The sequence below is a fragment of the Hemitrygon akajei genome, chromosome 16, assembly GCF_048418815.1.
Source record: "Hemitrygon akajei chromosome 16, sHemAka1.3, whole genome shotgun sequence".
NCBI classification, from domain to species: Eukaryota; Metazoa; Chordata; class Chondrichthyes; order Myliobatiformes; family Dasyatidae; genus Hemitrygon; species Hemitrygon akajei.
This window is the reverse complement of record NC_133139.1, coordinates 18,984,361-19,000,418: the sequence shown is the minus strand read 5'-3', so window position 1 is coordinate 19,000,418 and position 16,058 is coordinate 18,984,361. Positions and strand designations below refer to the sequence as shown.

The 16,058-nt window shown below is 41.6% G+C and overlaps 1 protein-coding gene across 3 annotated transcripts in view; it reads right to left on the bottom strand.

Annotated features, from left to right (window-relative positions):
- The window catches only part of LOC140739796 (receptor expression-enhancing protein 6-like), a 40,060-nt gene that overhangs the window by 22,871 nt on the left and 1,131 nt on the right, over window positions 1–16,058 (bottom strand). For all 3 annotated transcript variants that reach the window (XM_073068326.1, XM_073068327.1, XM_073068328.1), the window contains exon 2: window positions 3,798–3,891. In XM_073068326.1, coding sequence (XP_072924427.1) covers window positions 3,798–3,891 — 94 coding nt within the window. The remainder of the gene's footprint in view (window positions 1–3,797; window positions 3,892–16,058) is intronic.

Genomic DNA, 16,058 nt, shown 5'->3' with positions numbered 1-16,058 from the left:
ACAAGTAAAATTGAGTGAACAATTGAGAGACACTGAGAAACAACTTGTGGTTGCTAACATTGCAGCATATTACATTATGACAGAAAACTAGAGTTAAGCAAGTTTTAAAGCTTTAGATTTCCTCGTATTCTAGCAATTTACGTGATTTATTTTACATAATACCAAGTGGTCAAACTAAGGTTGACCTACTCAGTAAAGCAAGACACATCAACAGTATTTTGGCTTGTGTAGCTTCTACATGTCATAATTATTAAGGCAGGTAAAACAGGATAGAATTTGCAGCTCAAAAAAACCCTCCCTTTTTGATGGCTGTAAATAACCGTTGCAGTTGACAACATTCTAAAAGGCATATCACATAATATGAATAATTGTTAAAAATATATTGTGTGCGTATCTGTCATAAGCACAGTGTTCCAGGACATAGTTTTCTAGGGCATCCAATTCAAACTTTGGTGTGCCAAGACCCCGTTCACTAATCAGCTTATCACACTGAAGCAGAGGAATATGCCTGGCTCTACAAGATACATGAAGACACCATAGAACACTACAGCACAGTACAGGCCCTTCAGCCCTCCATGTTGTGCCGACCCATATAATCTTTAAAAAAGTACTAAACCCACACTACCCCATAACCCTCTATTTTTCTTTCATCCATGTGCCTGTCCAAGAGGCTCTCAAGTACCCCTAATGTTTTAGCCTCCACCACCATCCCTGGCAAGTCATTCCAGGCACTCACAACCCTCTGTGTAAAAAAAAACACTTACCCCTGATGTCTCCCCTAAACTTCCCTCCTTTAATTTTGTACATATGCCCTCTGGTGTTTGCACAAAGCAGAAACTCCCGTGAACCCCATATAAAAAGGGAGAAAATGAAAAAAGTGAGCCTGACATCAATAGTGGAAAGTTATTGTAAGGTATTCCAAGAGACTGGATATACGAATATTTGGATAGATAAGGACTGACGAGGGATAGTTAGGGTGGCTTTATGCATAGTAGGTTGTGTCTAATCAATCTTAAGAGTTTTTTTTGAGGAAGTTACCAGGGAAGTTGATGAAGGCAAGTGGATATTGTCTACAAGGACTTTTAGCAAGGCATTTGACAAGGTCCGCATGGGAGATTGGTCAAGGTTCAAGGTGCAGTCGCTCTGCATTCAAAACGAGGTAGTAAATTGGATTAGATATTGGCTTTGTGGGAGAAGCCAGAGAGTTGTAGTAGATGATCCACTCTGACTGGAAGCCTGTGACTAGTGGAGTGCCACAGGAATCAGTGCTGGATACATTATTGTTTGTCATTTACATCAGTGATCTGGATGATCACATGGTTAACTGGATCAGCAAATTTGCGGATGATCCCAAGATGGGGGGTGGGGTGCAGTGGACAGTGAGGAGACCATCAGAGCTTGCAATGGGATCAAGACCAGCTGGAGAAATGACAGATGAAATTTAATCCGGACAAGTGTGAGGTGTTGACTTTGGTAGGACGAACCTGGGTAGGTCTTACAGTTAAGAACGGGGCACTAAGGAATGTGCTGGAACAAAAGGATCTAGGAATACAGGCCCATAATTCATTGAAAGTATTAGCACAGCTAGAGGGTCATAAAGAAAGCTTTAGGCTCTTTGGCCTTAATAAATCAAAGTACTGTGAGCAGGAGAATGGATATTATACTGAAATTATACAAGACATTGGTGAGGCCATTGGAGTATCGTGTGCAGTTTTGGTCATTTACCTAAAGGGAAAAATGTAAACAAGATTGAAAGAGTACAGAGAAAATTTACAAGGATGTTGTTGGAACTGGAAGACCCGAGCTGTAATGAAGGATTGAACAGGTTAGGACATTATTCCTTGGAATGTAGACGATTGAGGGGGAACTTGATAGGATGTATACAAAATTATAAGGAGTAATAGACAGAGTAAGTGCAAGCAGACTTTTTCCACAAAGTTTGGGTGGGACTACAGCTAGAGGTCATGGGTTAAGGGTGAAAGGTGAAAAGTTTAGGGCAACAAGGGGGGAAAACTTCTTCACTCAGAGGGTCGTGACTGCTGAATAAGCTGCCAGTGCACACAGGCTCAATTTCAACTTTTAAGAGAAGGTTAGATAGGTACATGGATGGTAGGGGTATGAAGGATTATAGTCCTGGAGCAGCTGATTTAAATGGTTCAGTAGTGACTAGATGGGCTGAATGGCTTGTTTCTGCGCTGTATTTTTCCACGACATAGACTATCCCATTCGGCACCGCAACCTCGGAGATCCAATACAGTGGATTCTTATTAATTGAGTCATTGGTTAATCAGGACATCCACCTATTTGGAACAGCTCTTAAAGAACAAAAACAAATGGAGAAATTAGCAGGAATTCCCTTTGTGTATTTGGGACACAATACCGCTTAATTGGGACAGCAGACTGTTGCCCAAGCGTCAGTCACGTGCACTTGTGTGGCTGTTATATGTGTCTGGGTTCAAAAAGCAGTGATTGTTGTCACTGATAGTTAATGAGAAGTAAGCAGCAGGACAATTCTGAACTGTTTTGCTCACTGTGGTTTTAGGCATTCAGGCTTGGAGATACCAGAAATAATCAGGAGTGTAAATAAAATGATTTTACAACTTCAAGTTAGGAACTGCAAAAAAATCTAAAAGGTATTGGCAATTATCTTGAATGTTACAATGAAAGTGAAAATTTGGAGGATGCAATTGTCAAAAGAATTGTATGAAAATAGTCTATTATCTGCACTAGGTATTGGCACTAATTTTATTTATTTATTGGTTGTCTGTCATATCTAACAATGGCAGGGGGCCTGTGAGGGAGACTTTTTAAAGTGGAAAAGCCATTGCATTGGGGCAGTTTTACTCTTGACCTCAGAAGTCCAGGTCCAGTTGTCCAAGTAACTTTATTCATCAACAATCAAAAAGAACAGGACAGTGTACACTGAATGAATTCCTCTATCCACCACTATAAAATTGTGGCTTCTAATAGTTAGAAGGTGGTATTGTTAGTGTTATAGTATGCTTTATTTCATTTAAATGAATCATTTGTTATTCAGTTAAATGGCAGTTTGTCCTTCGTTTTAAAAAAAAATTGTTAACTATTTCTGTGAACCTTCAATTATTTGGGGCAGTTGCGTAATTGGGCCAAAATGTACTGGCCTGACGTGTCCCAATTAACTGGAATCCATTGTACCTACTTTGCTTACTCAGGGAGACAAGATACAACAGTGTTGTTAAAGGTTGCAAAATGCAGTCAGCGTGCACTTTCTACTAAGGAGATGAAGTGTCATTGAGAAGATGTTAAATATGTAAACTAGACATGGATATTACAATCCTGTATTCTTTTTAAAAAGTTCAATTTCTGTGATAATTAAAGTACAAGTCAAATTTAAGGATTTTGTTCACTTGTGAACAGGTTGCATTAAATTCCCAGTTTCAGAAATTATTTTTTGACATTTCAGTTTAATTCAGTTTAAGGTCTGGTTCAGATTTTGATGTGTTAGTAGCTTGAATAATCTTGCAAATTTTGTTTGCGACCAACAAGCTAGTTGTCTGCATTCAGAATTAGAGTCAACAATTCTGTTTGCAATTCATCAAATGTTCAACAATTGAGCTAAGAGGTACTATTGTGCAGACTAATAATGTAATGCTGCTAAAGGAAGCCTTCAACTTAAATTCTTGTATTGAAGGAAAGAATGGAATCAGGAACTACAAACCCAAGTTAATAAAAAAATACAGATTTGTATGAAGTCAAAGCATGCAGTATGTTATACAAAATGTCACAAGACAGATATTTTCCTCTAAATTCATACTCACGAAAAATAAGCTGGATACACAAAACCAATCAAATTACATATGAGAGATGCTCCATGTCCAAACACAAGATAAATTCCAAGGATCGATACTAAACCTGGAAAAGAGACATAAATATGAACAGTGAAATTACTACCAAAAGAAGCCTTCAACTAAGATTCTTTCATACTCAGTTTAGAACAGGGGCTTCAGCCCACAATACTGTACCAGTCTTTTAACCTACTCCACAATCATCTAGCACTTCCCTGTTTCATATCTCACAATCTTCCATTTTTCTTACATCCATGTGTTTATAGAAGAGCCTCTTAAGTATCCCCAAGGTATCTGACAATAAACACCACCCAGGCATTCCAGGCACTAACCCTCTGCACAAAAAAAACATACCTCAGACATCTCCCTTAAAATTCCTTCTACTCTACTCTGGTATTAGCCATTACAGCCCTAGGAAAAAGCCGCCAACTATCTGCTATGCCTCTCAATCTTATGGACACCTGGCAAGTCACCTCTCATCCTCCTTCAAAACCCTAGCAGGCTCATCTTTCCTCACAAGATGTGTACTCTAATCCAGGCAGCATCCTAGTAAATCTCCTCAGGACTTTCTTCAAAGCTTCCACATCCTTCCTATAATGAGGTGACCAGAACTGAACACAACTTTCCATGTGTGGTCTAACCAGAGTTTTACAGAGCTGTAACATTACCTCCTGGCTCTTGAACTTAATCACCTGAATAATGAAAGCCAACACACTGGATGCCTTCTTAACTACTCTGTCTAATATGGAAGTCATCTGAACTTCAGTTTAAAAAAAAATTAACCATAGCGTTAAAAAAAAATCCATTGTCAGTTCTCATGTGCATTTACGATCCCAATGATTAAGACTGTTCCGATTTCTTTCTCTTGACAAGGAAACCTCTATTGTAGTTGTCCACATCTAAGGTTACACAAGAAGTGTGCAGTTCTAAAGTCTGATTTGTCCATCACGTGCAAATCAAGCCCAAATCACATCTACCGCTGACGAAAAGGGACATTAGAATTATTTGGAACTCCTTTCACGTTAGGAGCTCAGAGATGTTTAAGCAAAATAAAATTCTGGTAAGTAGTCCCACTACTCATTTCCCAGATTATGGAATTTTATTTTAAAAAGACCATTGAGGTAGTATTAAAAAGGTGAAAAACAGAAAACAATATCGTGTTATAGTGACAGAGAAAGTGCAGTTTAGGCAGACAAGGGCCACGATGAGGTAGATCGAGAGCTCAAGAGATCATTTTTACTCATTATTTGAGAGCCTTATTACAGAGGGATGGAAGACATCCTTGAGCCTGGTCATATACTCGAGCTTTTGTGCCTTCTACTCAAAGGGAAGGGGAGAAGAGAGAATTACAGGGATAGGATGGGTCCTTAATTATGTTGGCTACTTTCCTGAGGCATTGGGGAGTACACACAACATCGATGGAGGAGGCTGGTTCTCATGACAGTCTGGGCTGTCATCACTTGTGTTCACAGCCTCACGTCGGTCAGGCAGTGCATGCAGTAAAGTGCAGGAGACAAATGAGAAAGTAAAGCCACGATTGCTTAAAAAGGTAGCAGGTGTTGGAAGATTGTTAAAGTAGTAATTAAAAAAGTGCTCCATCTATGGATACAGATGTGGGAAATGTGGAATGGTGAACCATCTCTACAAATAATGCACAACAAAGAGAACATCCCACATTCATGGGCTGACCTATACAAGGTGTGCAGGGATAGAGAGAAAGCCAGATTCAGGATGACAGTTCGAGACAATGTACTTCATGCCAAATAATAGCAATTCTATGAAATAAACACCCATCGGATGCATTTAAGCCAAGATGTTGGTGCAAGAGTAACCGAGACATTTAAACTTGACTTGGGAGCAACATAATGCTGAAGCAAGACATCAACCTTGAGAAGATACATTAAAACAATGGTCTTATAGTGTCAACTGTTGACAAACAACATGATCTTATGGTATTACAGGAAAAATATTAGCATGGATAGAAGGTTAGCTGACTGATAGGAGGCAAAGAGGGGGAATTAATGGAGCCCTTTCTGGTGGGTTGCCATTGACTAGTGGTGTTCCACAGGGTCGGTATTGCGACTGATACTTTTCATGTTATATGTGAATGACATGGATGAAGGAATTGATGGCTTTGTGCCAAGTTTGCAGATGATATGAAGGTGGAGGGGCAAGTAATGTGAGGAAGCAGGGAGTCTTGCAGAAGAACTTAGTTAGACTGTGAGAATGGGCAAAGAAGTGGCAGACGGAACGTTGTGTAGGGAAGTGCCTAGTTATGCACTTTGGTAGAAGAAATAAAAAGCGTAGACTATTTTCTAAATAGGGAGAATTTTTTTTTTTAAATATATTTTTTTAAAATCAGGAGGTATAAAGAGACTTGTCCAGGACTCCCCTAAAGGTCAACTTGCAGGTCGAGTCAATGGTAATGAAGGCAATGCAAATGTTAGCATCTATTTTGAGAGGATTAGAATACAAGAGAGAGGATGTAATACTGAGGCTTTAAGGTATTGGTCAGACTGCACTTGGAGTATTGTGAGCAGTTTTAAGCCCCTTATCTAAGACATTGTGTTAGCATTGAAGAGGGCCCAGAGGAAATTCACAAGAATGATTTCAAGAATTAAAGGGTTAACCTTCAGGGAACGTTTAATGTCTTTGGAACTGTACTCGCTGGAGTTCAGAAGAATGAGGAAGAAAATATTGAAAGGTCTGGATAGAGTGGATGTGGGGAGGATGTGTTCTTTTGGGGGTGGGGGGTGGGTAGGTGAACCTAGGACCAGAGGGCACAGCCTCAGACTAGAGGGATGTCCATGAGACGATGAGTAATTTCTTTAGCCAGAGGGTAGTGAATCTATGGTAGTTGTTGCTAGAGGTGGCTGTGGAGGTCAAATCATCAAGTATATTTAAAGTAGAGGTTGACAGGTTCTTAACTAGTCAGGGGGTCAAATGTTTTGAAGAGAAGGCAGGAAAACGGGGTTGAGGAGGATTATAAATCAGCCATGATGGAATGGCACAGCAGAGTTGATGGGCCAAATGGCCTAATTCTGCTCCCATGTCTTATGGTTTTATAAAAGGGTGGTGCGAATGTGAAACAAGCTGCCAGCAGGATTGGTGAACGTGGGTTTCATTGCAATATTTAAGAGAAATTTGGATAAATACATGGATGGGAGGGATTATGGAGGACTAAGGTTCAGATGTGAATCAATGGGACTAGGTGGAATAACAGTTCAGCATGGACTAGATGGGCCAAAGGGCCCGTTTCTGTGCTGCAGAGCTCTGAGTCTATGACTCTAAAAGGTGGTAGGAAACTATATCAGTAAGAAAGGAATAATGTGGATCACAAGACAAGCTGGTGACACTGCATCAGAAGATGGCCCAATGAACTTACAATTTCGAAAAAAGCCGCAGTGATTGATTCAAAGAGCCCAGCATTGCATGGCATGAGTGAATTACTCCACATTTCAAAAGGAGGAACTTGCAGGGTACTGTTCTCATTTTCTGAAACCACAGGGCAAAGGAGGGAAAAAAATGGGAGACATTTTCTTTTGGGGGGGGGGGGGGAAGGAGGGAGGACATTTCTATCCCTTGTGTTTTAGGATAATACTAGTCTAGATCACATTACATTAAAGAGGACTGAAGTGTTATGGAAACAAAACGGTTAGGTGTATAAATGTTCTCACAACAGCTGTGCAAGGTGTTGGTAAGGCCCCATTCAGAGTATTACACACTGTGCTGGCTGCCAAACCACAGGACATTAAACAGGAAAGGATGCAGAAAAGTTTTGTGGATGTTACCAGAGCTGGAGGGCTCAAGTTATAAGGAGAGGCTGGATAGGCTAGGACTTATTTTCCCTTGATCGTAGGAGGTTGAGGGGGTGACCTTACAGGGGTTTATAAAATTGCAAGGGTAGGAGTACCCAAAGCTAGAGGGTGGGTCAAAAGGGATGTGAGGGGCAAACCCCCCCCACAGAGGGCCAGACATTGAATAAGCTGTCACAGGCAGTGGTAGATTCAAGTTCAATTATGAAATTTCAGAGATGTTTTAAATAGTAAATGGATAGGCAAGGTTTGATTAGGGCTTCCCAGCCTGGGGCCCATAGGCCCCTCAGTGAATGCTAGGGGTCCATGACATAGAAAAGCTTGGGAGCTCCTGGTTTTGATGGATATGACCAAATACAGGGGGGAAAAAAGCCCTAGCTCAATTAGGCAACTTGGCTGACATGGTTAAGATGGGCTGAAGGACGCATTCTCCATGTTATATAGCTCAAACTCCATAATTTTAACATGACACTTCTTGATAGATAGATTTTCTAAAGGCTTCTAGTAATTTCTATAATGACAACCATTATTTACAGGCTTTTCTTATTGGAAGGCATGCAAATAAACCAGGAAATCTGGTTGATCTTAATAGGATACAGACCCTTCGAAGGAATTCATAATGGATTCTGGGCCACTGATACCAGCAGCTCTGAAATCAGGGGTTCCCAGCCTCTTTATGCCATGGGCCAATATCATTAAGGGGTCCCTGGACCCCAGGTTGGGAACCCCTGCCTTGTCATTGCCTTTAGTATAAGGGTAGGTAGAGCAATCTAACAATATGAAGAGCCACGTTTACTTCACAAGGAAGATGGTAGTTTGCTAATGGCCGGTGTACATTTTGTCCTCTCCAAAAAGGAAAGACAGCCTAGCAAGGCCTACCGCTTTCCCAATGCATGCCTAGCAGTCTAACAAGTGTAAGGTACAACAGAAAAATGAAGCTCCCAGTTGAAACAGAATTGTCCTCTAAGCACCTATAAACAGACCCAACTGAAATCTGAACCCTTGTTTAGATGGAATGTGTGGGGGACCTCAGCATTGCTGGGAGATGGACATGCGACTCAACTGAACAGCAGGAGCTGAGGTGTTGGACATTCAGGACTGGGCTAGCCACTTACAGACGGAAAAGGCCAGCACCGAACGGTCGCAAAATCAGCGGGGGTTCAGCACCTGCTTCGGAAGAGAAAACCTGAAAGCATGCTGCAAGAACGAGATGCAGTCTACACAATGGCACCAGCGAGTTCAGCAAACTTGCTTGCCTTCAGAAAATCTTCTCCACTTCTATTCAATGGCGATCTTGTTCAGAAATCAAAAGCAACTTAAAAAAATGGCAGAAGCATATGGAGCTGCTTTAGGAGTGAATTCTTGAGGGTAGGGCTTAGGCAGCTGAAGCCCGTCATAGTGAGAAAATTAAAAATTATCAATGTGGATAAGGCTGAGTTAAATACATGTAAATATCCTCCCAAGCAAGGTTGAGGGAGAGCAAGGCTAAAGCTCATGAGAGGAATGCATACATGATAAATTCAAAAGGCAATGACAAACCCTGAACTGAGTCATCCACAGAAACGTCCTCATGTTAAACACAGCAATACAATTCCACTTCATAGACCACAAGTAGTGTGTAAATATCTACAAAGCAACTTAACAGTAATAAGAAACTCACAAAAAGTCTAAAATTAGAGTCCACAGAACAACTCAGAGAATAATTTTCTTTCTCCATGTTTAAATAATTGATAAAGATGTGCATCATGCTGTACATCTGATGCACCATCAATAACTCACTCTGAGACGTAAGAAGCGAGATATCGGCTTTTATTGACCGGAAGAATGAACAACACAACATCCTGGAGAATGAGGGCCGGCCTCAGGCCTCATTCGCCTTTATACGGGGGTTTGTGGGAGGAGCCACAGGAGCAGTCAGCGGGGGTCAGTGGGAGGAGCCACAGGAGCAGTCAGCGGGGGTCAGTGGGAGGAGCCACAGGAGCAGTCAGCGGGGGTCTGTGGGAGGAGCCACAGGAGCAGTCAGCGGGGGTCTGTGGGAGGAGCCACAGGAGCAGTCAGCGGGGGTCTGTGGGAGGAGCCACAGGAGCAGTCAGCGGGGGTCTGTGGGAGGAGCCACAGGAGCAGTCAGCGGGGGTCTGTGGGAGGAGCCACAGGAGCAGTCAGCGGGGGTCTGTGGGAGGAGCCACAGGAGCAGTCAGCGGGGGTCTGTGGGAGGAGCCACAGGAGCAGTCAGCGGGGGTCTGTGGGAGGAGCCACAGGAGCAGTCAGCGGGGGTCTGTGGGAGGAGCCACAGGAGCAGTCAGCGGGGGTCTGTGGGAGGAGCCACAGGAGCAGTCAGCGGGGGTCTGTGGGAGGAGCCACAGGAGCAGTCAGCGGGGGTCTGTGGGAGGAGCCACAGGAGCAGTCAGCGGGGGTCTGTGGGAGGAGCCACAGGAGCAGTCAGCGGGGGTCTGTGGGAGGAGCCACAGGAGCAGTCAGCGGGGGTCTGTGGGAGGAGCCACAGGAGCAGTCAGCGGGGGTCTGTGGGAGGAGCCACAGGAGCAGTCAGCGGGGGTCTGTGGGAGGAGCCACAGGAGCAGTCAGCGGGGGTCAGTGGGAGGAGCCACAGGAGCAGTCAGCGGGGGTCTGTGGGAGGAGCCACAGGAGCAGTCAGTGGGGGGGGGTCTGTGGGAGGAGCCACAGGAGCAGTCAGCAGGGGTCTGTGGGAGGAGCCACAGGAGCAGTCAGCAGGGGTCTGTGGGAGGAGCCACAGGAGCAGTCAGCAGGGGTCTGTGGGAGGAGCCACAGGAGCAGTCAGCAGGGGTCTGTGGGAGGAGCCACAGGAGCAGTCAGCAGGGGTCTGTGGGAGGAGCCACAGGAGCAGTCAGCAGGGGTCTGTGGGAGGAGCCACAGGAGCAGTCAGCAGGGGTCTGTGGGAGGAGCCACAGGAGCAGTCAGCAGGGGTCTGTGGGAGGAGCCACAGGAGCTGTCAGCAGGGGTCTGTGGGAGGAGCCACAGGAGCTGTCAGCAGGGGTCTGTGGGAGGAGCCACAGGAGCAGTCAGCAGGGGTCTGTTGGGAGCAAACCACTCTGGTATATGTAGTTCACCACAACATCCTCCATCTTAGAATGGGAAAGTTTGCTTGCAATAACTGAAGATTATGCTATCAACAGTAAAATAAACAGGATTTATAACTCATTATTAGAACAAAATGTTAAGTTTCATAAATTTCTGGGGCGTTTACTTTAAAAGAGACCCATCAATAATTCTGTCAATAATTGGCAGTAGTTAGGAATTATGTCATTGTGCGAGTTATTCAGCAAAGACCTCATCTTTGTGTCAGCTTGTCTACTGCAACAGAAGACTTTGTAAGCTTGATATATTTGCCCGGTTTTGACCCATATCCTTCTAACCTCTCCTTATCGATGAACAGGTCCAAGTATCTCTTAAATGTAATTGTACCCACCTCTACCAATTTCTTTGGCAGCTTGTTCCATATATCCAACTATCCTCTGTGAAAAGCCTTCCTCTCAGATCCCATTTAAATCTTTTACCTCTCACCTTAAAATGCCATTAAACCATGCTAGTCCTTAGTTTAAATCTACACAAGGCAAAGTAGGAATATAATGCCATTAAATACAGATGTAGGACAAGTCAAGCTTCAAGCTAACATGCTTAAAACAATTACCTTCAGGAACTCTGGATTTAACAGTCCTTTGCTTTCCACCAGAAAAATATGTTGCCAAGTTAAAGTCTGTTCCCATATTTCCTTAAAAAGCTAAAAATGCACAAATTTGCAATTCCTACGCAGGTATTATCCTGAATTTCTAAAAACAGAATATTGTAGGCATATGACTGACAGTATTAACAATACCCTACAATAATTCTTTCAGCGTGAATGCTGAATATATTCAGTTGTGTTAGAGATCTTTTGCCCTTGCAAACACTATACAAGTTTAAAATGCAAATAATATACATGTCATTTTTAAACATTGTGTGAGGATGTATGGCTGAAAAAGCAAACAGGTGCTGTAGAGTTATAGTTGATAGCAAAGCAAATACTACAGGTCACAGGATCATCCTTGACTCAATTCCTTTTGAAAAAGAATGCAACCAAGAAGCAAAATAAGGTTCTTTAACTTTGAATTAACTTCTTTAACTTTGAATTAACTTCTTTAATTCTGGTTGCAGAAGCCTTTTGTTAAAGATAGAAGTTGTAAATTGTACAAATTACTTCCAAGACCCCAAATGAAAATAAAACTTTTATAGCTTTATTGGATCAGCTCTGAGGCAGTTGGGCCAAAGTGCAAGCAGTGATCCAACTACATTCATCATGGTTATCAAGTGAATAATTCAGTCAAAGAAAAGAGCAACCGCTTTTGCAAAACACCAACTTTTCCATATTTGTGTTTCAAGTTCAATGTGATATTAGCCAGGAACATTGCACTCGAGACATTGAATATTCCCTAGTAACATGCAAATGTTGCAAAGCACTAAAAGAACAAATTTGAAAATATTTACATATTTCTACTCATGGGATTATAGTTCATGTTATTACTTGATCATGCACAGAGAGAACACATAGATAAACCAGACACGACTCTTGAATCCGAATCAGGTTTAAAATCACTGACACGTTGTGGAATTTGTTGTTCTGTGGGAGCTGTACACAAAAAAACTAAATTACAATAATTACTATTAAATTAGTACAAAAATAGAGCAAAAACTGAGGTGGCCTGACCCAGTTTTCAGCTTCTCTTCCTCCGAAAAGCCTAGTGCTGGTCATATATAGGCAAATTGGCCTGTCCAACACATAGGAGCAAGTGTAAACTGGGCCTTTTTGCTGATTGTTTTTGCAGAGACCCTAACAACAGGTAGTTCTTCCTTTGAGAGAATTGGGGATTTTGCAGTCCCTTGTTTGCTGTGTTGGCTGTTAAATACGGTGGTGTAGTGGTTAGCATAACTCTTTACAGTACCAGCAGCCCAGGTTCGACTCCCACCAGTATCTATAAGTAGTTTGTACATTCTCCTCATGACTGTGTGGGTTTCCTCCAGGTGCTCCAGTTTCCTCCCATAGTCTAAAGACTATGTTAATTGCTAGGTTGCTAGGTTAATTGGTTGCTGTAAATTGTCTTGCAATTAGGCTAGGATTAAATCGGGGTTGCTGGGCAGCACAACTCGAAGAGACACAAGGGCCTAATCTGCATTGCATCTCAAGAAATAAAAAATACAACTGCCCCAGTCACTGCTGAATATATTAGAGTTATACAGCTTGGCAAAAGACCCTTCCAATCCCCAATGCCATTTTTGTTCTCACCATATTCCAATCAACCATGTATCCACCCTCCCCCAACCACCACCCATTCAACCCCATACTTAGGGTAACTTACAGTAGTTAATTAATCTTCCAACCTGCATATTTCTGAAGGATGAGAAGAAACCCAAATGATCACAGAGAGGTCAGGATTGAACTCAGATTGCTGGAGCTGAGGTAGTATTCAGTATCTACCGTAGATTATCTAGTCGTGTTACTATTGTTACAAATAGTCATTGTGAAATAAAAAGATAAGCAGACTACCAATCTGAGAGCAGTTAACTATCATTATCAGAACACAATGCTCCTAGTGTTGTGCAATACGCCAAACAGTCCATTGCTATCAGAAGTGAAACACCTATTTAAACACAGATTGAGCAGATGATGGAAATCTAGAGCAACACAGATAAAATGCGGGAGGAAGCGGGCAGATCATGCAGCATCTATAGAGGGGATGAGCCTTAATGAACTACCTCGGCCTGAAATGTCGACTGTTTATTCCTCCCCATTGATGTTGCTTGACCTGCTGAGTTATTCCAGCATTGTGTGTTTTATAACAATAGTATAGTTTATTATTTATGACTTTAAAAAAAACCTTGTATTTTGCTTATTCTTACAAGCACGTCAGTTGCCAAGAACTTGTTTCACTTTCAGCAATTTAAAGTTCAGAGATAGGTAAAGCAACCAATAAATTAATAAAGTTCCAGCTTTGAAGTTGATCTCTGGGTATGAAAAGAAAATTCCAATGTACAATTTACATTAAAACAGGAAAAGAGTTGTTAAATAAATCTCAATGGCTGAAACACTATCAAAATAAAGATTGGGTGTTTTTCATGTGGTAGATTGTCAACTTATTAATTGATCTCATTAAAATACAAACCTCTTCATTGATGCAGAATAGATAACACATCACAGATGGTTCTTACAAATTAAGGCAAGATTTTTCTTCACAGAATTGTAAGTGTTACCCATTTTCCAATTCAGCTGGTTACATCTCCAAAGTATGGAGCACACAGAAAATAAACAATTGTTCTACCACCTTCAAATCAACGTAAAATAGCAAGCCTAACCAGGAATTGCACATGGAAGCAATATCAGAAGATCTGCAAACTTCTGAGAGCAGAATTGCTGCATTGTTAAAGACTAAAAATAAGCAGATACTTGCACTGCAACAAATGAAAATTCATGGACTAAAGCATTAGCCTGAGTTACAAGGATGATTACTTTGGATTTGAAAGCGTTTTTTTTAAAGTTTGGCACAACAGAGCACTTTTCAGTCAAGGTATTAGAAATTGGTGAATTTACGGTGTGGTTAGATTGAGAAAGTTAGTGAAACATAGAAAAGGATTTTAAACAGATTGTTGAAGTGCAGACTTTTATAACAGCACTATAACAATCTTATTTTTAAAAGAAATCCCATTGAGTTCCTAGTACAATCAAATCTGATAGTAGACTCAAACAAATGTACAAAATAGTTTCATTGGCCTAAATAATCCATGTCAATTTTCATGCTCCATTGTAACTACTGAATTGGGGTGTAAAATTAACATGCAGTGAATTTTCCAGTAATTATGGCATACGTTTTGCTGCATTTCCCCCCTAGAATCTTCTTAGTTTCAGTAGCAGTGTCATGCTACTTGAATCTGCTACTTCATAGGATAAATTATTATCACGAGTTTTTAAATCATCTCTAGTCTGAGTATGAAACCACCTTGGCTGTTTTCTCCTTCGTCTTTTCTTCGTTCTGAAAACTCCTCTTTCTTTGTTCACTCTTTGCTCTTGTAACACTTAATAAAATTGCTCAACAATAACTTTTATGACTCTTTCTTGACTTCAAAAGAACACCTGGACCGCAAAAGCATTAGGATACAAAACAGAACCTTCCCCATTTTCACTTATCAATAGCCATTGATAAATTCTGCTGTTCTATTTCTGGCTTTCCCTCAAATACACCCACACATTTCTCTTCTTTAGCTTACAATGTTGGCAAATTGGGCAGTCTAATTTCTCTTTGGTTGTTTTTGCCTCTATTCCTGTATGCCTCTTAGTTTTGTTTTGCACCAAGTGAAAAATTTCCTGTATCCACTTTAAGAGCCTTATCTTAAAATCAAGTCACTCTAAAGATTCTTATGGGTTGGTGGAATGGAGACAAGTCTCTACTAAAGGAGGTGTAAGGTGCTCCTTCCATCCGTGAGCCTACAGGTCACCCTTGGGCAAGGTGAGCATCTGCTTAGCACCGCCCCCCCCCCCCCCCCCCCCCACCCACCGATCAAGGTCACTTGAAGCCATTGGAGCAGATGGTCATATGAACTTGAGCTTATCACAAGTCTTGGTTATGTGACTACAGATCAGGCTATCTCTGAAAAGCATTGATTATAGCTGGGGTTACCAGTCTTGTAAAGACACTGCCCAGGAGGAGGCAGTGGCGAACCATTTCTGTAGAAAAAAAACTTGCCAAGCATAAGCATGGTCATAAGACTATGACCATCAACATCACAGCGCAATGATTATGAAAGATTCTTATGTATTGAACCTTTTGAGGGGGCATTACCTTTGCAATATTTCCACTATACTTTTTCACTCCCCCCCATATACCCATCAATGTACTCCATACAGAGCTCCAAGCCAGAATAATGAGTTTTGCAGTCTTTTGCCAATTTTAACATAGCAGAACCTCTTTCAAATAGCAACCTAATCGGTCAGTTTGCAAGTTTCATCCTGAACAATTTGAGTCAACTTGTTCGTTCCCTAAATTAATAAAATTTGGAGACTACTCATTAAACAGTTATTGCTACAAACTAGTTAACGACCCCAGAGGAGGGACAATCCTTTCACTATTGGTCTTTTTGTAGCTTTTATCAAAAAAGTACTCGCGCACCTTATACCGATTTAAATTATTAGGTGACGATGTATTATAATTGAGAGTTAAACCATTAACACTATTCAATCTAGTGAACACTGCATTTGAAACCACAAGACCCGGTGATTTGAATGACAATTGCAGCTTCAATAAAATGCATTCTCAGTAGGCGAATCAAATTGTCCTGTTTATGGTCTCCACAAAGTACTCAAAACACAACTACTGTACCACTCTCGCGTGGACCCAACACCCAAATTATTTGAAAG